Source organism: Symphalangus syndactylus, chromosome 22 (genome assembly GCF_028878055.3).
Source record: "Symphalangus syndactylus isolate Jambi chromosome 22, NHGRI_mSymSyn1-v2.1_pri, whole genome shotgun sequence".
Classification (NCBI taxonomy): Eukaryota; Metazoa; Chordata; class Mammalia; order Primates; family Hylobatidae; genus Symphalangus; species Symphalangus syndactylus.
Window position 1 is genome coordinate 26,224,868 of NC_072444.2, and position 25,947 is coordinate 26,250,814.

The 25,947-nt window shown below is 51.0% G+C and overlaps 1 protein-coding gene across 4 annotated transcripts in view; it reads right to left on the bottom strand.

Annotated features, from left to right (window-relative positions):
• Positions 1 to 462: 462 nt before the first annotated feature.
• PEX14 (peroxisomal biogenesis factor 14) overlaps positions 463 to 25,947 on the bottom strand; it is a 162,104-nt gene continuing 136,619 nt past the window's right edge. For all 4 annotated transcript variants that reach the window (XM_055261879.2, XM_055261880.2, XM_055261881.2 and 1 more), the window contains 5 exons: positions 13,171 to 13,256; positions 8,187 to 8,289; positions 6,860 to 6,957; positions 3,928 to 4,019; positions 463 to 1,671 (listed from right to left, as the gene is read on the bottom strand). In XM_055261879.2, the coding sequence (XP_055117854.1) occupies positions 1,215 to 1,671; positions 3,928 to 4,019; positions 6,860 to 6,957; positions 8,187 to 8,289; positions 13,171 to 13,256 (836 nt within the window). In that variant the 3' untranslated portion in view covers positions 463 to 1,214. The remainder of the gene's footprint in view (positions 1,672 to 3,927; positions 4,020 to 6,859; positions 6,958 to 8,186; positions 8,290 to 13,170; positions 13,257 to 25,947) is intronic.

Sequence of the window (25,947 nt, forward strand, 5' to 3'; positions counted from 1 at the left end):
ATGGACATCACGGCGCCTGTGGCCCACGAGCCTGGTCCCGACGCTTGGGGGCTTCAGGGAACAGGAGCGCCCCTCAAGGAGCCCATGGCTCTGCTCTTCTGGTTTTAGCCAAATGCTCTGTGAAGGCGAAAGGGAGACTGGGAGGGCGAGAGCCGGGGGAGACCGGGAGTCAGAGAGGACGCCACACTCCCCTCCCCGGGAAGCATTCGTCCATTTAAGGAAGGAGAGCTCCTCACTCCACATGAGGTCTATATACAGTCACACGAGGTCCCTGATCCTCCTGCAGTCAACAAAGTGTCGCCCTCCAGCAGCCACCGGACCTGAAAAAGGCGTCTGCTTCTGGCTGAGCAGCGGCAGAAGCTGCCCATGGGCCCTCACCCACACTTCACCAGCTGGAGGCTGCGCTGAGACGACCCCCCGGGCCCAGGGTACCATGAGCAGACAGGGAGCCACAGGCAGAAATTAAATAGTGGCAACTGGTATTTATTACAATTATATACAGTCCTATCTTCCATTCTGAGGTCTATACATGATCACACAAATGAACATGTGTTTCCTGGGGGGAAGGACAGAGCTGGCTGTTGGTCAGGAAGGCCCTGATGCCTGGCTCCTCCTCCGGAGTGAGCCCCATCTCGCCATGGGATTAGCTGAACCATTACACGGCAAGCGGGGGCATCGGAAGCGCAGCGTGGTTTCATTTGTCTGGGAGGACGACGGGGCACGAGTGGGGGCTGGGGACAGGCACCTGAGGGGTCCAGGGTCGGGCCCAGGGAGGGAGGGGAACGGCAGACACCAGAGGGACCGCAGCTCCTCCTCCACTGAGGAGTCGGGAGGCAGTAGGGACACTAGCTCTGGCCATGCGTGGTGCCACGGTAGTCAAGACACTCGGCAAACACACCCTGGGCAAGGCGTCTGTCCGGGAGAGGGGGCTGGGGAGGGGCTTGGGCCCCGAGGCTTTGCTGCCTTCAGCCTGACTTGAGATCAAAGCCAAAGGCTGCTGGGCCTGGGGCTGGGGCTGGCGGCCAGGCGAGAGGAGGGCAGGGGGACAGAAGTGTGACTCCCCACGCTCCCACCAGGCCACAGTGCAGCTGAGGACAGCTCTGCCCCCTACCTGGGCTCCAAGCTGCCCTCCCAGGGCCAGAGAGAGAGGCAGGGTGTGTCCACGCACGGGCACGCTGGATGCCATCCTCAGGCTGGAGGCAGCAGGTGCAGCCCTAGTCCCGCTCACTCTCATTGCTGGCGCCCTCGGGCCGCCGCAGCTTCTCCACCTGCTCGTTTATCTGCCCATCCCCGCCCCGGCGGTCCTCCCTCTGCACCCCCAGGCAGTCCTCCTCGTCCACATGGCTCACATCGTCATCCTCCTCGTCCTCCTCGTCCTCCTTGTCCTCCCTCTTCTCCTCCTCGCCTTGCACCTCCATCCGCACCTGGCCCTTGACATCCACCACCCCCTCGCCTTCCTCCTGGGGGCCCAGCAGGTGGTAGGTGACCGTGGAGCCCTCGGGGCTGTGGCCCTCCTTCCCAGGCGAGGACGACGTGGACTCATTGCTGACAGGTGAGATGTCGCTGCTGCTGTGGTGGTTCACGGCCGCGGGGCTGGAGGGTGACGGTGACTTGACCGGGATCTGCCACGAGGGGATCTTCGGGGCTGACGGGGATGGAGGGAACTGCCTCCTGGCGGGAGAAGCAGGGGAGGAGGTTGGTGGCGGCATTCAGGACTCCCACTCTTGAAGGGCCACGCCTTCCCTGACCCGAAAGGGCTCGGCGATGGTGAGCTGCTCCCCCAGGGCCACTGGGCAAGGGACAGGATGGAGCCCTTCCTCCCCTCCTTTCAGGAGCAAAGATCCTATAGCTGAGATAGATGCCAAGCATGTCCTGTGCCCCCACAGACAGCCCAGGGTCCCCCCAGGACCCCCGCCCTGGGAGAGGCCCATCTGCCTGGGCAGCTGCTGGAAGCCAAGTGGGGCCTGCCTGCCATGCGGAAGCCTGCTTCCTCCTGATCCTCAGCACCGGCCCTGCCTCCACTCCAGTGGCCAGGAGAGGGACAGGGTGGGGAGGAGCCCAAAAGGGCTATGAATGGGGACTCCAGACACCTGAGCCACAGTCCTAATTTGTCTATGGCCTGAGCAAAAGGTGGAGGCAGGGAGCCCTGGCCACTGGCAGGGGGTCAGACACATCAGAACCAAAAGGGCGGTGGTGATGCCCTTTGCTAGAAAACTTCTGAGCTCAACACTTTCAACGGGGAAGAGGCAGCTCTCCCTTCTGCGCCGTACTCCCTTCCTGGGCCAGCAGCCAGCCCAAACCAAAGCCAATTCCAGGAGGGACCTGGGAGGTCAGGTCCACTTGGCAACGGCTCAGAGACAGAGCTCTCCAACAGGCAGGCCCATCTCTGCCTGAGCCAAGAGGACAAAGCCCTGCCCACAGGGCTGTCCCCCAGCAGGGGCCTTAGACACAACTCTCCCACCTCAGACGCCACTTGAGTGGGGCACATACCACGGCCTGCTTTATTCACCAGCATCCTAAACGCTAACAAGAAATTCCGTGTGCAGTTTTCTGGGCCCCACGGTCACCCAACGGCCTGGCCTCCATCCCCAGCCTCCAAGGCACTGGTCTCGGTTAGGGAAAATAGAGGCCGTCTCCTAATGACAATGCTCTGGCCTCTGCCAGGGCCACACCTCTTTCCAGGACATGTTCTTTTCCTCAGGGAGAACCAGGAAGTTGGGTGGCTTGGAAAATGGGGTCTTCTGGCTGGAGCCGCAAGACCCCTCTGCACCCCATCCCGGACCCTAGTGAAGAGCCCACCTGCACCCTCCCACTCACCCAGCTCCCACCAAACCCAGACCAGCAGGGAAACAAGGACACCCCATGCAAGGCCCACTAGGGCATCAGCCCAGGAGGACGGCCCACAGTTGCGGCTCCCAGGACAGAGTGGCTCCTGGACATCGGACTTTCAGTTTTAAAAAACCAGAACAGTCCAGGCACAGTGGCTCACACCTACAATCCCAGCACTCTGGGAGGCCATGGGCAGATGACCTGAGGTCGGGAGTTTAAGACCAGCCTGGCCAACATAGCAAAATCCCACCTCTACTAAAAAATACAAAAATTAGCCGGGCGCTGTAATCCCAGCTACTCGGGAGGATGAGGCGGGAGGATGAGGCAGGATAATGGCGTGGACCCGGGAGGCAGAGATTGCAGTGAGCCGCCTACTGTAATTAGGCGGGCGCCTGTAATCCCAGCTACTCGGGAGGATGAGACAGGAGAATGGCGTGGACCCGGGAGGCAGAGATTGCAGTGAGCCAAGATCGTGCCACTGCACTGCAGCCTGGGCAACAGAGCACGACTCCATCTCAAAAATAAAAATAAATAAAACCAGGACAGTCCCAGGCAAAGCAGGACAAGTTGGTCACCCTACCTCTGAGGCTGCATTGATGACAATGTGCTGTCACTACAGAGGGGCAACAGGGGGACAACCAAGAAGCTGGGGGGGCAGGGCCTGCTTCTGCCCACGTCTTCAGTCGTGGAACCCTTCCAAGTACAAAACACAAAGACCCTCCCGCAGGGGCTTTCCGTGGGACAAGGCTGTCGCTGAGTGGTCACCTGGGGCTCAGGAAGGAGGAGCCAAACCAGGAAGTTCTCCTCTGCTCCAAGGGCCCTGCTTTTTGGCTCAAGCTGTCCCTGACCAGGTCTTCACAGGCCTGGGAACTGTATTTCAAAACTTGTGTGCCACAGACCGTCACCTCTGGAGTGGAGAGGGGGTCAACTGGGGAATGAAAAGAGAAGCTCAAAAGGCCCCAGACTCAGTGCCTGAGTCGCCCACACAGATGGGGTCCTTGGGGGTGGGGGTGGGGGTCATGCCCCTCCCATGCCCCGGAGCTCCCAGTCCTCCTTTCCAGGCCCGACCTGAACAGGGTCCCCATTCCTCCCTCCTACCGATTTAAAAGAAGCCCTTTCAAGGAGTTAATTTCAGACTTGAGTTCGTTGATATTCTGGGACTCCAGGATCCAGTTGGTGGATGTGGTGGCCTGAAAGCAGAGCACAGGAAGGCTCAGGGCGGGCACCTTGCGGCACGGGCGGGGCCTGCGGCTGCAGGAGGACCTGGGTGGGGGCAGCAGGTGGGGCCTTCTGGGTCTGTTCTGGGGAACCCGGGGGAAGGTTCTGCCACTGCCCACTGCCTGCCATGTCTCTGGATGACAACATCCTTAAACATTCCCACGGCTCTGTTTAGACACCTGATGACGTAAGGAATCATTACGTGTTTTTAGGTGACATAATGGTATCGTGGGCATCTTTTAGAGACATGCGGAGGCGTGCGGGTGCGGTATGAAGTGTGATGATGTCTGGGATTTAGGATGGCCTGGGGTGGAAAGAGGAAACAGCCACCATCTCTGCCAACCCCATCCTTCCATGCACACCTTTCCCCTTTGAAGGTAACACTGTTTTCCAAATAAACTTCACAGAACTACATCTTACTTCTGGAAAATCTTGCTGGCATAGACGGGGAAGAGGACAGCCAAACCAGAGGTCCCCAAATGGGAGCTGCTGGTGGCCACCTGCTTGTGGCATGTGCACAGAGGACAACGCCACATGAGGCCTCCGTATGAGGTCTACCTCGCCCAGGCTGAAGGCCACCCCAGGCCGTCTTTAAGTGCACAGATGAATATTGCCAGCTTTCCTGATACTGCTCCCCCGAGGTGGGCAGAGGGGACGTTCCCTGGCTGTTCCCTACCAGTGTGCTGTGGGCTGCTGGGCTGGTTTACAGAGGCCTGGCCCCTGACGTGGGGTTGGGGGCTGCTGTGGGCTCACCCCAGCAAGCAGCCCAGCTGGCACACCTTAGCAGGGAGAAGTCCTTCAGAGGGCCTGTAGGTCTCAGGAAGGAAAACCTGGGCAGTCTGAGAGTGAGTGTGTGTCACCCACCACCCTCAGACACAGCCCCTCAGGGTTCCTACTCCAGACCACCAGACAGGGAGGACCCAGGAGCCACTGTTCTGGCTTCTCTGAGACCTTGAAAGCTACAGCAGCCCATTAACAAGGGCACAATTTCCACTCACTGGCCTACAAAGGACTCAGATTTCCAAACGCATATGGTGCCAGATGCCAGGATTTAGAAATAAAATCTGACATCTGGGGCTTTTTAGCCAGTCTCTTTAAAAAACAGTTGTAGAAAACTCATAGCCTTCAGTTTTATGTAGGTTTTTTAATTACTTAAAGCTCTTCTTTTTAATTTTTTACAGTGCTCCAGTAGGAGTTTGGAAGCCAGATATAAAAACTTACATTACAGCTGAGAAAACACAGCTCTGGGTCTTTGGTTTATGGGGTAACCGAAGTCCTCACACATACGAGTTTAGATGCCAAGCCAGTGGCCCTATGCAGCTCGGGAGAGAAGGCTGGGGTGGGCCAGGGACAGTGGCAGCACAGCCAGCTCGAGGGACTCTGAGGGGCCCAACCCATCTACCACCAAGCACATCTCGGGTCCCCACTGCTTCTTAAACACAACATGTGGTCTTAATCTCAGGCATAAGGCCTGAAAACAGTTTTCCAATTTCCGAAATGGCTTCTGGCCACAGGCAGAGAACAGATCCAAAAGATGACCTGACCCAGGAGGGCAGGCGGGGCCGTCGCTGGGCTTCCTGCTGCTTTAGGGACCGGCCACCCGCGGAGAACATGCATTGCAGTGGCTGGAGGTGGTCACCAGTACCCACAGCCATCCCAGGAGGAAGGGCAGGTGGCACCTCTGTGTGTGGTTTGTATGTCCAGGGGGGAGATTCCCGGGACCCTCTTCACAAGAGACACCCCAGACTCCATGGAAAATGGAAAGATTGTCATTTTCGTGGTTTTTGCAAATGCAAAAGATCTGAGTGCTGGCTCAAGCCAACTCGTACACTAGGAGTGGCTTTCCCTGGGTAAGCAACTCGGGATGGGACTCTACAGAGCCCAGGTGGTGGGGGCAGACAAGGAGCAGTGTCTGCCGGCCACAGAGCTGTGGGGCAAGGGACAGAGAGAGGAGCCAGTGGGTGTTCTGGAGCCACCAGGCCACTGTCTCCTGGGCCTGGTCTGTCTGATGCTGCCTCAGGGATGACCCGTTACCCACCCACAGAACCCAGGCCTGCAATCCTGCGAGCTGGCTGGAGCCAGGCACCCTCTGGAACCCATGAAGAGCCCCAGGAATTAGGTGCCGTTATGGCTCCATTTTACAGATGAGGAGAATAAGACTCAGAGAGGTTAAGTAACTTGCGTGTGGTCATACAGCTAACAAGTGGCAGGGCCAGGATTCAGCCTGATCCTGGAAGCTGCCACGCCAAGATTTCTTCACATTTGGGCAGTGAAGCAAGGACACTGCCTTGGGAGTTGGTTCTGGCTCCCTAGGGTTGCCAGAACCCGTGGAACCTGAGTCTAGAGAACCTGCTCGCTGCACTGCGGTGTGGATGGGGCTGGTGCGGGTGAACTGACTGTGACTCGCTTCTCCTCTGTCTGTTCCAGAACCCCTCCTGGCCATGCTGTGACCTACAACCTAACTTATAGGTAGAGGCCGTCCCATGTCTACACAGAAAGCCTCCAGAGCTGCGGGGATGTGGCTGCCATGAGATCTCCACAGGCAGAGGGTAGCTTTTCCTTCCTCCTGCTGGGAGGTGACACAGAGAGAGAAAGGACGGCCTCCACAGTTAAACGTCACACTGACTGCCCAGCAACGGCCTCCTGTCTCTACAAGGAGAGAAAGGGCAGCATCGGCCGTGGCTGTGTAACCACCGTGAGACTGGGGCAAAGTCCAGCTCCCGAAGGTGGCAAGCCTGGCCCAAGGGACAAGAGTGAAGTGCACATGGGACAGACCTGGGCCTGGAGGGCCCTGAGCAGCAGAGACAGGTACCTTGGCAGCGGCCAGCTCGTGGGCAAGCTCCTGGATCTTCTGCTGCTGCTGAATCAGCAGCTCCTGGACGGAGGCGAGGGTCGTCTGTAACTGAGTCACTGCGAGGAGAAAGCAGTCACGGCGCTGGTAAATTCACAGGCACAGATGTTCCCCTCACTCGGTCCGCACCCCTAGGAGCTGCCCATGTTCCCGCTCCATCTAATTGATCTGCAGACACCCCCAGCCCCCGCAATGCATGTGATTTATCTGCACTCTGGGTGATCTGCCTGCGCTGTGTCTAACCTCTAGTATTTCTACTTTATCTTTCCATTGTGTAGTTGGCCATGGCCAACAGTATATCCGTCCAGAACCTCTCCCCTCTAATTAGAGCTGGCTATGATTTGCTGAGCTCTCCCGGCTTCTCTGGCGCCTGCGTCCTTCATCTCCTGGGCCTCAGTGTCCTTGTGAAACTCCTGGAGTCTCCAATGCTGGGAGAGATGCATCTCAGGTCCCCGCCACATTCACATCCAGGAGTGGCTCAAGCCGCACGTCCTGTTTCCCACTGCTCCTTCCCGCCCTCCCCACCTGACCCAGGCTGCCTGCTCAACTCCCCGGTGTCCTGTGACCCCTCGGGACCTTGTTGCCACCAATGCCAGCCTCGCAGGAGCGAACGCCAGCAGGATGGACGTGTCAGAGGGTTTCTGAGAGGGTTTCTGCGAGCTTCACAAACGTGCCCCAGAGGGACACAGACTCCTGCCTGGGACAGGTGGCTCTCTCGTTGGCCTCGCTCCGGTTTTTAGATTCAGAGCTGCCGTCTAGTAAATAAGTTTGTAAGAAGAGAAGCTACCTCTGGCGCGACAGGTCCCAGCTAATCTGGGCTATCGCTGGGGCACCAGGTAATGAACGCGAGCCCTGTCGAGTCGATAACAGGGGAGGTGGCTGGGGTCCCGGGAGCCACAGTAATTACAGACTCTCTTGACCCCACAGTCGAGTCTTAGAGGGAAGGGGGAAAATCACTGAAAACCCCCCTGAAAACCTCATAGAAGCAGAAATTAAAAATGAACTTTACAGCCCTTAGAAAGGCTGTCATTTTATTCCCCTTATTAATATTCTGAGGTTGGGAGCCTTTCCGTAAAAACATAATTAATTGAGGCCGCGCCGACAGTAAACAAGCAATTTCAAATTAAACCGAAATGACGGCGGCTTCATTTGCAAATGTGAACAGATTCTCAGAGCAGATAAATGAAGTCACCACATAGAGTGGAAACGGAGGGAGAGGGGAGGGGCAGAGAAGGGGCTGCTTGGAGAAGGCCGTGAGGGGTGACTTGATGGAGTCATTAATCTTTACCTGTCTGGGCCACACTGCCACTCAGCTCAGAGAGACCGGCCTCCATCCTCTCCAGCTGCTTTCTGTCCTCTCGGCCGCCCAGGATGAGAGGGAGCAGGTATTTCTGCAAGAAGTGGGACAGGGTGAGGAATGCATATGGGCCCGGGGTTATCCTCCAACAATCTCTCAAATTCTGCCGCCCAACTTTCTCCCTGTCATCCCGGGTTTTGGAAACCCTAAGCAAACACCATAAATGAACAAGATATTTGAAAAAGTTATGAGACTGCGATTACAACCACGTAAAAATTCTGCCTGAATAAGGACAAGGACCAGGAAGGAACGTGGACAGGGAGAGTCAGCTGGATCTGCTGTGATGGGAACTTTTCGGTTCCTTTATTTACTTTTCTTAGTGATGCTACACTATTTCTGTAACACAAAGTTATAAACTCTACTGACAAAGTTGTAAGATATAAATGTGGATGGACACACAAGCAACAGATAATGCTGGGGCCTCCAGGCGGCAAGGGAGGCGGGGCAGCTCTTCCCAGCATATTCTCCTGAATCGTGAACATTTTGAACCTGTGAGTGGATCACCTATTCAGAAACAAACGAGTAAAATTAATAAACAAAACATCACTGGGGAAACTAAAGGAAAATCAACAACACATTTCTGGGACCCTTGGTTCCCTCGCCAGGGGATAACATGCGCGTTCTGAGGCTGCTGGAAGAGGTCACCTCAGTCTTTTTCTAAATGAAGCCCGAATCCTCAGAACAAACTTCCTTCATGTAAGAGTCAAAACAAGTCGAGTTCCCGAGAATGAAACACAGGGCAGAAGGGAGAGGAAGGCGCAGGACCAGAAGAAACTGGCTCTGGGGAAAAAGAAAGTGGATGCGGCAGGGCCACCCCTCACAGGGGCCTAGAACCAGGGACGCCCGAGGGGGCCGTTCAGGAAGGAGGCAGGCAGGGCAGGGCTGGCAACTGGTGCTCTTGGTTGCCTTGGAGGTGAGGGTGTGGAGGGGTGGAGGTGGGTGGTGGGGCCTGCGGGGACAGCTGCGTGTAGGAATATGTGCACTGACGTCCAGCCACTAGGGACATGGAGACAAAGTCCCCCAGGTGAGGAAAGTGAGACCTGCCACCCACTTCAGTGGGCGCTGCCAGAGGCAGTACAGCACAGGCCTGGCAGGAGCTGCCCAGGGATAACTTTGGGTCTTAATCTATCTGGGCCCAGATAGGAAAGAGGATGGAAACTTCTCTATTACGGTTTCTGTACCAGGGAAGGAAAAGAAGCTCTCTCGCAAAGGGTTTGTGGGAACTCATTTCCAGAGTGACTCCTAAGTGAAGATCATTCTTCAGCAGCACATGTATAGACGCATTTTCTATTTTGCAAAGTGCTTTTCAACCACAGTGTGAGCTATTACCCACAACTGAGCCAAAATTCATCAAAGGTAGCCTTACGCTTCAGAATGAAATGTCCTCAGCATGAAAGGTAAAGAATTCTCAGCTGGGTGCGGTGGCTCAAGCTTGTAATCCCAGCACTTTGGGAGGCTGAGGTGGGCAGATCATGAGGTCAGGAGTTCGAGACCAGCCTGGCCAACACATTGAAACTCCGTCTCTACTAAAAATATTATGATTAGCTGAGCCGGGCGCGGTGGCTCACGCTTGTAATCCCAGCACTTTGGGAGGCCGAGGCGGGCGGATCACGAGGTCAGGAGATCGAGACCACGGTGAAACCCCGTCTCTACTAGAAATACAAAAAATTAGTTGGGCGTAGTGGCGGGCGCCTGTAGTCCCAGCTACTCGGAGAGGCTGAGGCAGGAGAATGGCGTGAACCCAGGAGGCGGAGCTTGCAGTGAGCGAAGATCGCGCCACTGCACTCCAGCCTGGGTGACAGAGCGAGACTCCGTCTCAAAAAAAAAAAAAAAAAAAAAAGATTAGCTGAGTGTGGTGGCGCATGCCTGTAATCCCAGCTCCTCGGGAGGCTGCGGCTAGATAATCGCTTGAACCCGGGAGGCGGAGGCTGCAGTGAGCTGAGATCATGCCACTGCACTCCAGCCCAGGTGACAGAGTTAGACTCTGTCTCAAAAAAAAAAAAAAAAAGAATTCATATATGTGTGTGTAACCAACTAAACCCCATTTCTGAGATCAGAAGTCCTAAGGGCAGGAGCAGACACGCTGCCCTAGCCGAAGTCTTCACATGCTTATAAAGCAAGTCGAGGGCTTCTTACCATTTCTTTTTTTTTTTTAATTTCGAGAAACTGAGCAGATGCTTTAGAAATTCTCTTGTTACCATTGTGACTGATATTGCAACGTTTCTTTTCTTTTTTAAAGCAGAGCGGAGAGCCCAGAGCTTCGTAGAAACTACAGGTGGCAGCTCCGTGTGAGTGCCCACACTAAGGTGGGCTGCCGAGCTGCCCTCCCGCTCCCGTCAGGCCACAGGCCCTCCATGGGTGGCCATGTGACAGTGCCTACTGCTCATTACAGCCGAGGCATTCATCTGAGGACTCTGCATTCGTGTCACATTCTTCTTGGTGCTTGTATACAGTGATTTGAAGGGGGCACCAGTTCAGAGGGAGAAGTACCAGGTCCCAAGAGGTGTTTTTGTTCTGTTCTGTTTATTTATTTATTTATTTATTTGAGACAGAGTCTCGCTCTTTCACCCAGGCTGGAGTGCAGTGGCACAATCTCAGCTCACTGCAGGCTCACTGCAACCTACGCCTCCCAGGTTCAAGTGATTCTCCTGCCTCAGCCTCCCGAGTAGCTAGGATTGCAGGTGCATGCCATGACACCCAGCTAATTTTTGTATTTTCAGTAGAGACAGGGTTTCACCTTGTTGGCCAGGCTGGTCTCAAACTCCTGACCTCAAGTGATCCGCCCACCTCAGCCTCCCAAAGTCCTGGGATGATAGGCGTGAGCCACTGTGCCTGGCTTATTTTGTTTTTTAAATTGAGACAGGGTCTCCTTCTGTTGCCCAGGCTGGAGCGCAGTAGAGTGATCTCAGCTCACTGCAACCTCCACCTCCCAAGCCCAAGTGATCCTCCCACCTCAGCCTCCCGAGTATAGCTGGGACTACAGGCTCACACCACCATGCCCAGCTTATTTATTTATTTATTTTTTTTTTTTTTTGGTAGAGACAGAGTTTCACCATGTTGGCCAGGCTAATCTCAAACTTCTGGGCTCAAGCAATCTGCCTGCCCTGGCCTCCCAAAGTACTAGGATTAGAGATGTGAGCCACGGCGACTGGGCCAACCCAGGATGTTTTGTTTCTTGATTTCTTTTTCTTTTTCTTTTTTTTTTTTTTTTGAGACGGAGTCTTGCTCTGTCACCCAGGCTAGAGTGCAGTAGCCTGATCTTGGCTTACTGCAGGCTTGGCTTACCCCGCCTCCCAGGTTCACCCCATTCTCCTGCCTCAGCCTCCCCAGTAGCTGGGACTGCAGGTGCCCGCCATCATGCCAGGCTAATTTTTTGTATTTTTGGCAGAGTCGGGGGTTTCACCGTGTTAGCCAGGATGGTCTTGATCTCCTGACCTCGGGATCAAGTCAGGATCCTCAGCCTCAGCCTCCCAAAGTGCTGGGATTACAGGTGTGAGCCACCGCGCCCAGCCCTTATTTCTCAATTTCTAACATGGAAATGTCCAGCTCCAGGAATACATGCTACACTTAAAAAATTATATTCTGCTATAACTGTCATTAGCTTTTGTACTACATCAAAAATGAAGAATCCAGAGTACCACGGCTGAACATGCTTCATGTGCTAAGAATGACCATGGCGAGTCTGAGTGCTCATTCAGGTTGTTTAAAAAAGAAAATCACCAGCCGAGCACGGTGGCTCACGCCTGTAATCCTGGCACTTTGGGAGGCCGAGGTGGGCGGATCACCTGAGGTCAGGAGTTCGAGACTGGCCTGGCCAACACAGTGAAACCCTGTCTCTACTAAAAATACAAAAATTAGCCAGGCATGCACCGGCACACCTATAATCCCAGCTACTCAGGAAGCTGAGACAGGAGAATTGCTTGAACTCAGGAGACGGAGGTTGCAGTGAGCCGAGATCATGCCACTGCACTCCAGCCTGGGTGACAGAGCGAGACTCCATCTCAAAAAAAAAAAAAAAAATCACCAATCAGGGGTGGAGGAGCTGGCAGCCTCGAAAGAAAAGAAGCTTCTCTACAGGATCCCAAGATCTGGACTGGGCACCTACCCTGGCCCTGCATTTTCTAGAAACTAGACTCATTTGCTTCACGTCCAAGTTGGGCCTTCACAGGGGAGTCAATGTTCACTTCATGCCTGCAGTTCTGTTGCAAGCAATGAGCCTGGGATCCTGAGAGTTGACTTGAGAAGGCTGGGAAATCCTAGATTTCTGTAGATGCCAGCACAACAGACAGAGCAAAAAGAACAGCTCCCATACATCTGACGACACTGAGGTTCTCACTGCCGCTCTTACATGCTATGGCAGAACAATGGTGTATAAAGCACTTCCATGTGCCGGGCATGGCTCTGAGCCCTCTAAAAGGGAGACTGACTCTTTGGGACTTCACGACAACCTTGTGAAATGGGGACTGTTATCCCCATTTTACAGACCAGAGCCTGTGATCACCCAGCTCCTGAGGGGCAGAGCCAGGGCTCAGCAAAGCAGCTGGCCCAGCGTCTATGTTCTTCACCATTATGTTATTCTGTGTCTCAAAACTGCTCATACGGCTTCCCTGTGCAGGCACTACTCTAAGTGCCTGACATGGGCTGGCAAGGGACAGACCTCACAATGCCCCTGCAAGTGGAGATCTGGGTGGTACATGCTAAGCACTGGAGAAAAGGTGGGCAGAGCCTGCCAAGCCCCGCAGCAGGGCAGGGCCTGGATCCAGCCGTGAACCCCGACTTCTACCACAGCCTCTCGCTGCCAACACGCTCCAGGGCAGAGCACGGCAGTGCCTCCATGCAGGGGAGCCAGTGAAAGGGTGCTGAATGCCACAGGGCAGCAGGGGCACAGCATCTGCAGCCACTGGGGGTGACTCACCTTGTAGAGCTGGTGAAAGCCAAATGCGATGCCTGCCATGATGATGGCCAGGGCGCCGTAATCTCGCCATCGGGAGCCTGTGGGATCTACAGGCGGGAAGAGGAGGAGGGTTAGAAGACGCACATGGCGTCCTTCCCCAGGTTGGGGCCGGCACACGTGCCTCAGTGGCACAGTCTCCTTGCCTCCAACGATGGGCAAGTGGAACACTCCACCGCAGGAAGGCAGCACATGATCATCACAACAGCAGCTTGGCTCCACCCCTCCTGTTCCCACTGCCTCAACTGGGACACAAGGGATGCCAGTCACGCAACCCTGACTGCAGGCTGTGAGTAGAGGTATCTAGCAGTGAGCTGAGACCCGAGTGAGCAGTCAGGTGGCGGAGGTGATCTGAAGACCAACAGCATGGTCTCTATCTCAGGAACAAAAGATCCAGAGAGGGTAACAGGAGTACATTTGGGGGAGCATAAATACACCCACATATGCCCTACTATAGCTGGCGATAAGCTGGGGGCCACAACAGAACCAAGCGGGGCCTCAGCGAAGTAAAGAGGGGACCGTGGTACGCTGGGTGGGGGTGCGGGGGTGGGCTGTGGTAAACTAGACCTCCCAGCCTTGCTCTTGCTTAGAGCCAGCGGAGAGAAAACACAAGTCTCCAAATGACTGAGCAAGGCTTCAGAGAGTGAGAACACCTATCAAAAGGGATGGGTGTGGCAGGAGAGGGGCTCGGGTCAGCAGGGCCTTGGAGGAGCCCTGAGGCCCTTGGGGGCTGGAGGGGAGCAAGCACAAAGGAGAGACGACGGTAGGTGGGTGTGGACCAGGTGAGCACCCTGGGCCTGACTAAAGAGGAGAGTTGCTCTGGCCCAGAGGACCCCCAAGAGCAGGATGCTGGGGAGAACGGAGAGGAGCCAAGGAAGCTGCAGGTACAGTGGAGGCTGGGGCGGGGCAGGAAAGAGGTGGACAGGTGGCGCCAGGTGGACTGTGTGGTCAAGGAAGCCGAATATTCTTTCATAAGCAATGGGAGTCACTGGAGGATGTGAATCAGGGAGTGCCATGACCCTGGAGAGCAGCACTGGGTGGCTCTGAGGGTGGTCAGAAGTGGGGGCCGCAAAGGCAGAAGAGCTGGGGCGAGCCCGCTGTAAGGGTTCACGAGGTGGAGAGGGACTGGGACCAGCACAGAGGGCAAGAAGGGAGTGGGGCGATGTCTCAGGAGAACACGCTACTGCTGCTGTGAAGGGCAGCCAGTCTTCATGGAAGAGCACCTGGCCCCGTTCTCTTCTCTTTACCTGTATTAATTAAGTAATCTTTTTAGAGATGGGCTCTTGTTATGTTGCCCAGGCTGGAGTGCAGTGGCGATTCACAGGCATGTCCCACTGCTGATCAGAATGGGAGTTTTGACCGGCTCCATTTCTGACCTCCTTAGGCGACCTCGTGGTCCCCTGCTCCAGGAGGTCACCATATTGATGCAGAACTTAGTGCAGAACCCCCATTAGCACAGTGCCCCGCAGCCCGGAACTCCTGGACTCAAGGAATCCTCTCACCTCAGCCTCCCAAGCAGATGGACTACAGGCGCGCAGCACCGCGCCCGGCCCCAATTCTCTTTAGAACGGCACATAGCAAAGTCCCCTCCTGAATGCAATTCTAGTTGACTTGGGGAGAGTTTCCACCTTCACTCTTTCCCATGTCCAGTTCACAAAGTGCTCCCATGTCCACAACCTCATCTGATCCTTCGAGGCACGTTCACAAAGTGCTCCCATGTCCACAACCTCATCTGATCCTCCGAGGCACGCGGGAGAGCTCCGTCTCCACTGCGAACACCCTTCTGGAGCTGCCATCTCCAGGCCACGTGGCGGGTGCTCTGCCTCCCCAAAGGATCTGTCATCAGGAGGGGTGTGGGTGGGACACAGACCAGTGGCGAAGGCGATCACGGCACCAGTGGAGAGCTATCCGGAAGGCGCCCCCATGGTGTGCTGCTCATCTGGGAGAAAGGGGGAGAGGGAAAATCAGCAGCGTTCTGAACTCTGGGAAGGAGCGTCACAACACGGCCGAGTGAAGCTGAAGGACTTGCTGCTTGAGAGACTTCTGCCCTCAGTTCTCACCTGTGCCTGTAAGTTTTCAGAGGTACCTTCCATGTCCTGGCGTTTTATGACCAGAGGGGAGGAGAAGGCCCATTCTTTCTTTCAGCTCAGGGCAGGATATGGCATGAGGGGGAAGGGGCTGCTGGCCCGCAGCCCGACCAGGGGGATCCAAGTCGCAAAGACCTCCAAGTGGGCAAGGAGACACCCCCTCCCCCAGGGCTGCTGAATGGCACTCTCAGGGGGCAGAGACGACAAGGCTGGAGGGGCCTGGAGTCGCTCCTTGGCCACCAAACTCCCTCCCTGCCTGCGGATTCCATGCGAGACTCCCTGGTGGGTCCTAGCCCTGGAATCTGGGTCCCAAAACTGTAATCAACATATGGCCTCTCCCTCAGTCCTCAACTCCCATTTCTGTTTTACACTTTTTGAACAGGTAGCACGCACACAGTTGACTCATCAAATAGCACAGGGCAGAAGAGAAAAGGCTGTGAAAAAAGGCTTCTCTCTCTCTGTGAAAAAAGGCTTCCCCACCACCAACAGCCATTAGTAGTCTTACATTTATCCTTCCAGTGAGTTTGTCTGCACATCTAAGGCGGCACAGGATGTCTTCTCTTCCTTCACGTTTCCCCATCTCTCAGTCTTGTTTTCTACAGCTGCAGGATATTCCACTTCACCTGCCCTCCAATGGGCATCCAGCTCATTTCCAACTTTCTACTACTGCACACCACGCTGCCATCAACAACGTGCACACATGCCATCTCCCACACGGGGACACGCACCCCGTGAGCCTCAGAACTCCCAGAGGCTGGTCCCAGGGCATGTGCATTTGCAGTTTTGAGAAATACTGCCACGCTGCCTCCATGGGGCCGATAATTCACCCTGAGCCCCTGTGCAATGCCTGCTTCCCCACGGCTGCGCCCACACGATGCACGATTCAAACACAGAGATTCCTGCCAATACCACAGCAGGAAAGCAGAAGTTCACTCTAGTTCTAATTTGCATTGATCTCATTTTGAGTGAGGATTGAGCATGTTTTCATCAGCATTTCCTTTTCGGTGTACTGTATGCTCTCCACTTTTCTACTTGATTTCTTTTCCCTTGTCACTTTAGAGAGACTTTTTATATAGCAGGGATATTAGCCCGTTGTCTGTGATCTGCATCGCAAACATCTTCTCTGGTTTATTTTTCTTGTGACTCTGCTAATGGTGCTTCGTCGCATGCAGAGGTTTTTATACAAATTTATCAATCTATTCTTTTATGGGTTCTGGGGTTTGTGTTATGGTTAGAAAGGACTTCCCCACTCCCTTCCCAGGCTGTGCAGTGACACTCGGTGTCTAAGAAACTGCCATGGGAAGGGGACAGTGCTACTTCGCTGATGGTGGACACCCCCACCCGACACGAATCACCTCTCGTTACACAGGGAGCTCTAAGCCCACTGAGGCAGACGGATCTTTCACCTTGACCCCAGGGAGACAGGCACTTGGGAGTCCCGGTCAGGTGTCTCTTCTGTCTCCCCTCTTCTAGCCAGCTCTGCTTGGCGCTCCAGATACAAAACCTGACACGTAGTGCAAGTCCATTTTCAGGAGGAAAAAGTGAAGACAGAGCAACCTGGCCACCCCGCTCCCTCAGAGTCCCTGCTCAGGAGGGCCTCCATCCATACCCGGAAGATCCCTCCCTGCAGCCAAAATCCTCAGGCAGAACAGGTGCAGAATGGGGCCCATGGCCCGAATACCATATTCACCACTGATTTCTCAGACACCACGAAGCTTCTTGCAAGAAAGCAGCGTGACTGGGCTGAAAGCTTGACCAGTACCTGGAGTTTGCTGGATTCCTCTGCTCGCCCGCAAACATCCCGCCATGAGGAGGACAGCCTTCTCTGGGGCCCTCTGGGCTGTCAAGGCTGAGCAGACACTGGCTGTGTGGGTTGAGGACCAGGACCCTCCAACAGCTACCTCACTTTCCAGAGTTCTGAGCTCTTCCAGCCCCAAGAAACACCTGTGGTCCCTGAAGCCTCACCCTTCACCCCTCACCGCTCCTCGTTCCTGCCATGCTCACGTTAAGAACATTTTATTGCCCCCTGGTTTTCATTATTAATGAAAAGGGACCAGAATGATCTTTCCTAAAGTTCAGAGAGTCTATAAAGACAAGAAGCTGAAATGCCATTTTACTCGTTTTGGAGATGTCTGATACAATTCTGTCTTGTGGCAAAATGAAAAAAGAGAAAAACTCGGATAGAGATGACTCCTACCCGCTGTGTGGCTCCCAGAGGGTAACAGACCAGGCTACTGCAAAAACATCAGCATGGTCCACACTAGCTCAAACTCCCAGCCACGACCACCTCGAGTCCTGCCCCTCCCTACCCTGGGGCCTATTTTTTCCAAGTCTGGTGCAGACCCTGCAAGGGAACTGAGAGCAGGGTGCCTGGGAGCATACCTCCCTGCCACCAGGCTCCCCGAATGTCCGGAGGTATAAAGATAAGGGCAGGAGATGGGGCAGTCACTCTTCTCTAGCTGGGAAGAAAAGGAAGAGAATGAGTGGGCTTTTTAAATGCTTCGAGTCTCCACTCTAGAAGCAGGGACCGGCCTGCCATGCAGACAAGGCAGACAAGGTAGCAAGTGGGCAACAAGCCTGGGGTCAGAAACCCTCGTGCCACCACCAGCCAGGGGGGTTCCAAGGACATTTTTCTCTTATCAAGCACTGACTGAAGGGGGCAGGGCTTTGTGAGCCCCAAAGAATCCAAGAACAGGAGATATCTTCACTCTCACTCAGAGCTCGGCTGTCTAAGGACCGGCGCCCTGGCTGCGTGGCAGGGGTTCCTCACCAGTACCAAAGCCCTGGCATCTCTGTGAAGGCTGAAGAGACGGGCATCTGTGGCGGCAATCCTCATCCTGCACACCTGGGCCGTCCTGGACTGCCTCTATGCTGTGGCACTGTGGGCTGCAATGAGGTCAGGGGACAAACTGCTATACAGCAAAGGGCATGGAGCTCTTCAAAACCCAGCCTTCCAAGGACTCCACGAACTAGCTTAAGCTCTGCCCGGCTCCATGGAGGTCAGCCTGTGCAAAGGCTCCAGTTCGGGTAAAACCATGGTAGAGAGTGGGGGCAGGAGAGGTGCATCCCCACAGCTCCTAACTAGTCAGTGAACACCAACAAAACCAACATGACTCTGTTTCTTTATACCTCCACCAACCAAATTCTCACCTAACAGGTGAGAACAAACACCATCAACTAAGAACACATACACAGGACTGGGACTTGTGCATACAACACGGCAATGTTAAGCCTGAAACCTTGTTGAGCAAGTCACAGACTGATCCACACCATGGAAATTCTGCAATCCAGTAAAGGTTCATCGGCAACACAGAGCTGAGAGCTGTCACGGAACCATCCTGCCGAGACAACTGGCACTCCAGTGATGTGCTGGCTGACAAGAGGGAGAGAACTATCACGTCCTTGGGGAGGCTGGCAGCCCAAGCATGGGCAAGGCAGTGGCAGAAACGGGGCCAGCCCATTGAGGTCGCCTCCAGGCTCATCAGGGTTGGAGCCATGCCTCCATACAGCAGTGTCTCTAGCTTCTCACATCAGCCCATCAGCTTCGCTCAGAAGCCACCCTGAAAATTAAATGACAAGACAGGCTCACTCCCAGTAAGGTCCTGGAATAAAGCCAGCCCACCAAATCAGTGCTTGCTACAGCACAGAGGTGGAGAGCACAAGTGTGGAGAGACAGGGACCTGGCTGGGCTGAGAAGGGCTTGGGGGCGGGGTAGGCCCTGAAGCACATGACTGTGGGTGGCTGGCAGTGGGCAGAAAGACAGGCCCGGAGAGCAGCAACAGAAACAGATCGTTTCTGCTCTGAACAGAAGGACCTGGCAGCCTGGATGGCAAAAGGCACCACAGTAGCCCAACAGTAGTCGTGTTGGAAAATGCAAAGCCTGTATTTACACGTACATCCCATGAAAGACAATCTTTTCCACTTTTCATGGGCTGCAATGCTATTAGCAGTGTCATCTTTAGGCAGGAAGGACACCAAGAGGCATATCTATATCCCCTCTCCATAGATTAAAAAATATGAGCTCTAATTAAGCTGTTAAGAATTCAGAAGAGTCCAGAAATAGACCCATGCTTACATGGTCAACTGATTTTTGATAAAGAGGCCAAGGTAGCTCTATGGGGAAAGGATAATTTTTGCAACAGCCATGCTGAACAACTGGATATCCATAGGAAAAAAAAATGAACCTTGACTCTCACCTTATACCATAGACAAAAATTAACTCAAAATGGGTCACACCTAAACAAGAAAGCGAAAACTATAAAACTTCTGTAAGAAATCAGAAAGCATAGAAGAAAATATTTGCAACCTTGGGGTAAACAAAAACATCTTAAGATATAAGAAGCATGAACCAAAAAGGAAAAAACTGATCAAATGCACACCATCAAAATTTAAAGCTTTTGCTTTTCAAAAGGCACTGTCAAGAAAACGAAGAGACAAGCCGTAGGCTGGGAGAAAATATCTGCCAAGCATATATCTGACAAAGGACTTGTAACTAGAATATATAAAGAGCTCTGACAATTCAATAATAATAAAAAGACAAAGTGGCTTTTAAAATGGGCATAAGATTGGAAGAGACTCTTTACAAAAGATATATGAATGGCCAATAAGTACATGAAAATATGCTGGATGTCATCAGCCATTAGGGAAATCCAAATTAAAAGTACTATACAATAAGGTTCTATTACATACACATTTGAATGGCTAAACTCAAAAATGAGACTATCGGGTGTTGACAAAGATATGGAGCAACTGAAACTCTTACATATTGCTGATGAGAACACAAATGCTACAACCATTTTGGGAAATAGTTTGACAGTTTATTTTACAGTTAAACATGTACCTAACATGTGACTAAGCCATTCCACTCCTAGGAAATGAAAGTATAAGTGCACATAAAGATTTATACATGAACGTTCACAGCAGCATTACTCATAATAGCCCCAAACTGGGAGTGAGCCAGATGACTACCAACTGGTCAACAGATAAAGAAATTGCGGTACATGGAGCAACAGAATTTAGCACTATAGCCAGTTGGCCAGTCCTACTTTAGCCTATTTTTATATAGCCATGAGCTAAGAATGGTTATTAATTTTTTTTTTTTTATTTTGGCAGGGGAACAGAGTCTCGCTCTGTCACCCAGGCTGGAGTGCAGTGGCGCAATCTCAGCTCACTGCAACCTCCACCTCCTGGGTTCAAGTGATTCTCCTGCCTCAGCCTCCCAAGCAGCTGGGACTACAGGCATGCCACCACGCCCAGCTAATTTTTATATTTTTAGTAGAGACGGGGTTTCACCACGTTGGCCAGGCTGGCCTCAAACTCCTGACCTCAAGTGATCCACCCACCTCACATCCCAAAGTGCTGGGATTACAGGCGTGAGCCACTGCACCCAGCCTGGTTATTAAATTTTTAAAGAATTGTGGTCATGGGAAAGGGAGAAGAAGAACAGGAAGAGGAAGAAGGAGGAGAAAGAAGAGAGGATGGAGGGAGAAGAGAAAAAGGTGAGAAGGAAAACATGTGACAGAGACACATGTGGCTCACAAAGTCTAAAATATACCCATTTAAAGAAAAAGTCCAGGCGGTGGCTCGTGCCTGTAATCCCAGCACTTTGGGAGGCCAAGGCAGACGGATCATCTGAGGTCAGGAGTTCAGGAGTTCGAGACCAGCCTGACCAACATGGAGAAACCTCGTCTCTACTAAAAATACAAAATTATCCGGGCGTGGTAGCGCATGTCTATAATCCCAGCTACTCGGGAGGCTGAGGCAGGAGAATCACTTGAACCCACCCAGGAGGCAGAGGTTACAGTGAGCCGAGATCGTGCCATTGCACTCCAGCCTGGGCAACAAGAGTGAGACTCTGTCTCAAAAAAAAAAAAAAAAAAAGAAAAAGAAAGCCCACTGATCTCTGGAATACAACTCAGTAATGAAAGAGAATGATCTCTCTCTCTCTCTCTCTGTATATATATATATGTGTATATATGTGTGTATATATACATGTAAAGTTATATATATTTGTGTATAATATATATAAATATATAATAAATATAGTCTGGGCAACAGAGTGAGATGTTGTCTCCAAAAAACTAACACTATAAAACTTTGTAGAAGACAATATAGGAGAAAGTCTGTTCAACCTTGGGGTAGACAAAGGCTTCTTAGGATGCAAAAACCATGAATCACAATCATCATATAGACATAAATAGTTCATTCCTTTTATATGTATTTTCCAAATATATATTAAATATATTTACATATAATATAGAATTGCATATATAAATTATATATGAATATAATTATATGTATTTATATAAATATGTATTTATATGTAGATACATATGTATATAAAAACATGAATCAATCTCAAAACCATTATGTTATGGTAAAGAAACCAGACACAAAAGTCTACATACTATATGGTTCCATTTATATGAAATGTTTTATTTTTATTTATTTATTTATTTATTATTTTTTGAGATGGAGCTTCATTCTGTCACCCAGGCTAGAGTACAATGGCGCGATCTCAACTCACTGCAACCTCCGCCTCCTGGGTTCATGGGATTTTCCTGCCTCATCCTCTTGAGTAGCTGGGATTACAGGTGCCCACCACCACGGCCAGCTAATTTTTGTACGTTTAGTAGAGACAGGGTTTCACCATGTTGGCCAGGCTGGTCTCGAACTCCTGACCTCAGGTGATCTGCCCTCCTCAGCCTCCCAAAGTGCTGGAATTACAGGCATGAGCCACCGCACCTGTTCTATACGAAGTGTTTGAAAAGGCACAAGGAACTACAGTGACAGAGCAGAGATTGGTGGTTAACAGAAACCAGAGGCAGGGGAAAAAGACGACATAAAGGGCACAAAGCAACTTTCTGGGGTGATGGAAATTTTCTATATTGTGATTGTAGTGTTGGCTACAGGAGTTAAATGAGTTACAACTTGTTTGTACAACTCATTGAATTGTATACTTAAAATTGATGTATCTTATTGTATGTAAATTATACTTAGGAAAAGCTAATTAGAAAGAAAAGAATTAAGAAGGATCCAAAAACATAAAACTACCACACCCAGCAATTCCACTCCTAGATATCTACCCAAGAGGAATGAAAACGTATGTCCACACAGAACTTGCACAGAAATGTTCTTTGCAGTATTATTCATCTTCACCAAAACTGGAGACAATCTAAATGTCATCGACTGCTGAACTGATGGACAAAATGAGGTACAACCAGACAACAGAACACTATTCCATGATAAAATGGAATGAAGTACTGATACATGCTACAATATGGATGAACCTCAAAAACATCAGGTTAAGTGAAAGAGACCAGGTACAAGAGATCACATATTCTGATTCCATTTACCTGAAATGTCCAGAAAAGGGGAAATTTATAGTGATGAAAAGGAGATTAGTGGTTGCCTGGGGCTAGAGGTGGGAAGGGGGATTAATAGTAAATGGGCCAAAAGGATCTTGTAGGGGAGGTGAAGTACTCTAAAGCTGATTTATGGTGATGGCTGCATCACTCGGTAAAGTTACTAAAAATCATTGAATTGTATAGTCAAAATGGATGAGTTGTATGACACACAAAGTATACTTCAATAGCTTTGTTTTTTTTTTTAATTTTTTTTTAAAAGAGGAATCTAGAAACAGACCCATTCATATGTAGTCAGTTGATTTTTTTTTTCTTTTTTTTTTGAGATGGAGTCTCGCTGTTGTCACCCAGGCTGGAATGCAGTGGCATGATCTCAGCTCACTGCAATCTCTGCCCCCCAGATTCAAGCCATTCTCCTGCCTCAGCCTCCTGAGTAGCTGGGACTACAGGCACCCACCACCACGCCCAGCTAATTTTTGTACTTTTAGTAGAGACTGGGTTTCGCCATTGGCCAGGCTGGTCTTGAACTCCTGAACTCAGGCAATCTGCCCATCTTGGCCTCCCAAAGTGCTGGGATTATAGATGTGAGCCACCATGCCCAGCTGTGAGTTGATTTTTTATAAAGAGACATGTAACTCAATGGGGATTAGATAATCTTTTGAACATAAGGTATAGGCACAACTGGATATCCACATGGGGAGAAACGAACCTTGACCTTCACCTCACACCATTCATGAAAATTAACTAAGAATAGATCACAGACCTAAACATAAAACTAATGCTATAAACCGGGTGCAGTGGCTCATGCCTGGGCAACATGGTGAAAACCCATCTCTCCGCAAAATGCAATAATTAGCCAGGTGTGGTGGCACACGCCTGTAGTCCCAACTACTTGGGAGGTTGAAGCAGGAGGATCACTTGAGCCCATGAGGTGGAGGTTGCAGCGAGCCAACATCAGGTCATTGCATTCCAGCCTGGGTGACAGAGTGAGACAGTGTCTCCTAGAAGACAATACAGGAGAAAGTCTCTTCAACCTTGGGATAGACAAAGGCTTCTTTAGGATGCAAAACCATGAATAATAAAAGGAAAAAAAGATAAATATATGTCATCAAAATTAAAATCGTGTGCTCTTCAAAAGGTAATGTTAAGAAAATAAAAAGGCAAGCCACCAACTGGGAGGAAATACTCGTAAACATTACATGTATCTGACCAATGACTTGAATCTAGAATACATTAAAAACCTCATTCAACTCAGTAAGAAGACTGTTAACAATGGGCAAAATACTGAAACACACTCTTCACAAGAAAGATATGCAAGTGGACAATAAACACACAAAGAGAGGCTCAACCTAATCAGTCATCAAAGAAATATAAACCCAAACCACCATGAGATACCAGCATATACAGACTAAAATTGCTAAAATTAAAAAGACTGAGAAGACCAACTGTTGGGGATATGTAGCAACTAGAACTCTCAAACATTGCTGGTGGGAAGGTAAAATGATGCAACCACTCCAGAAAACAGTTTAGCAGCTTCTTATAAAGTTAAACATACACTTAACATATAAACCAACAATTCTACTTCTAGGCGCTCACCCAAGAGAAATAAAAACATACAAAGACTTGTATACGAATGTTCACAAAAGTTTTATTCGTAATAGCTCAAAGCTGGAAACAACCCAAAGTCCATCAACTGGTGAATGGATAAACAAACTGTGGTGCATCCCTACAATGGAATACCACCCACCCAATGGTAAAAAGGAAAAGGCTTCGGATACGTACAGCAATTTGGGTGAATCTCAGCAACATTACGTTGAGCGGAAAAAAAAAAAAAATAGAAAAAAGAGAGTACAATACTGTATGATTCTATTTATATTAAAAAAAGAAAAAAACTCTAGGAAAGAAATCTAATAGGTAGTAATAGAAAGCAGATCAGTGGTTGCCTTCAAGCCAGGATCAAGGAGGGTGGATTGACTGGAAATGGGACCCAAGGGAACCTTTCAGGGTATTGGAAATGTTCTATCATGTGGTGATGGTTATATGGAAATGTACACTTATCAAAACTCAAATTGTACAATTAAAATGGGTGTATTTTATTTTACGCAAATTACGTCTCAATAAGACTTTTAAAAAATAAAAAATCCATTCAGAATTTTTTTTAAAAAAGAGCTACAGGAAGTCAGGAGTGCTTGGGAACACTACCCAGTGGTGTAGGCTTTAAGTTTTCTCTCTGCACAGTTTGCAGCTGGGACCAAGAGAAGAAGCCAGACCTGGGAATTCTAATGCAATTTTAAAAAACGTACCCTGTAATATTTGATGCATACAAAATATAACATTTATTTAAGTTATAAGAACAGGAATACAATGAGCAATTCTAACCTGCCTTATTTACTAGCTAAAACTTTCCAAATACCACTGAAGCTAGCCATGTGTTCCTCCCCAGCCCAGAGGTAACCATTATCCTAAACCTAGTATTTATCAGAACTCAAACCTCCTATGGGATATGGAAAGCTGAGGACATGTGCTACCGAGATCAGGACTGCATCTCAGCCTTACTCGCAGGCAAGGATGGCCATGCAAGATCCAGCCAATGGGGAGGAAGTGGAAGTGACATGGGCAATTTCCAAGAGGTGTCCTTAGAAGGCAGCCTGCCCTTTTCCCGCCTTCTCCCCGCTCTCGCTGGCTGGACAGCAGGTGGGATAGTTGGAGCTGAAGCATTCACACTGCACCACGAGACGGATGACAGCCAGTCAGGAATGCAGAGCAGTGAGGCAGAGCAGGGTCCCTGCAGACCACAGAGCCTCCTGGCAGCCTGGGCTGCCTACATTTATGTAATAGAGAAAAATTCCTCTATCTCTTTAAGCCACTCTTGTTTGGAGTTCTCTGTCACCTGTAGCAGAATTTTCTAAAACTAACAAACTGTCAGCACAGCCAGAATCCTAACTGCCACCAACACCAAAGACTTTTAATGGTCCAAGAAACCTAAGGAAAGGATCACTTCATTTCGGTTCCTTCTCGTGATACTTACCCTCTTCAACATCCGCAAATGGCATTTATCCAGCCCCCACATGGCACCACACCAGGCAGAACACACAGCAACAAAATGGAGAGAGGGTGCTTGCTAATCCAAACCGGCACCACGGACAAAAGAAAACAATTTCCTCAAAATTAAAGAAATATTTTCTTCATATATAAACCAGTAACTTTCAGGTAGCAAAAAGAGAGATTTGTCTGCTAAACCAGCAGAGAAAGAAATGGAAGCATGAGAGAGAAATGGAAGAGACAGAGAG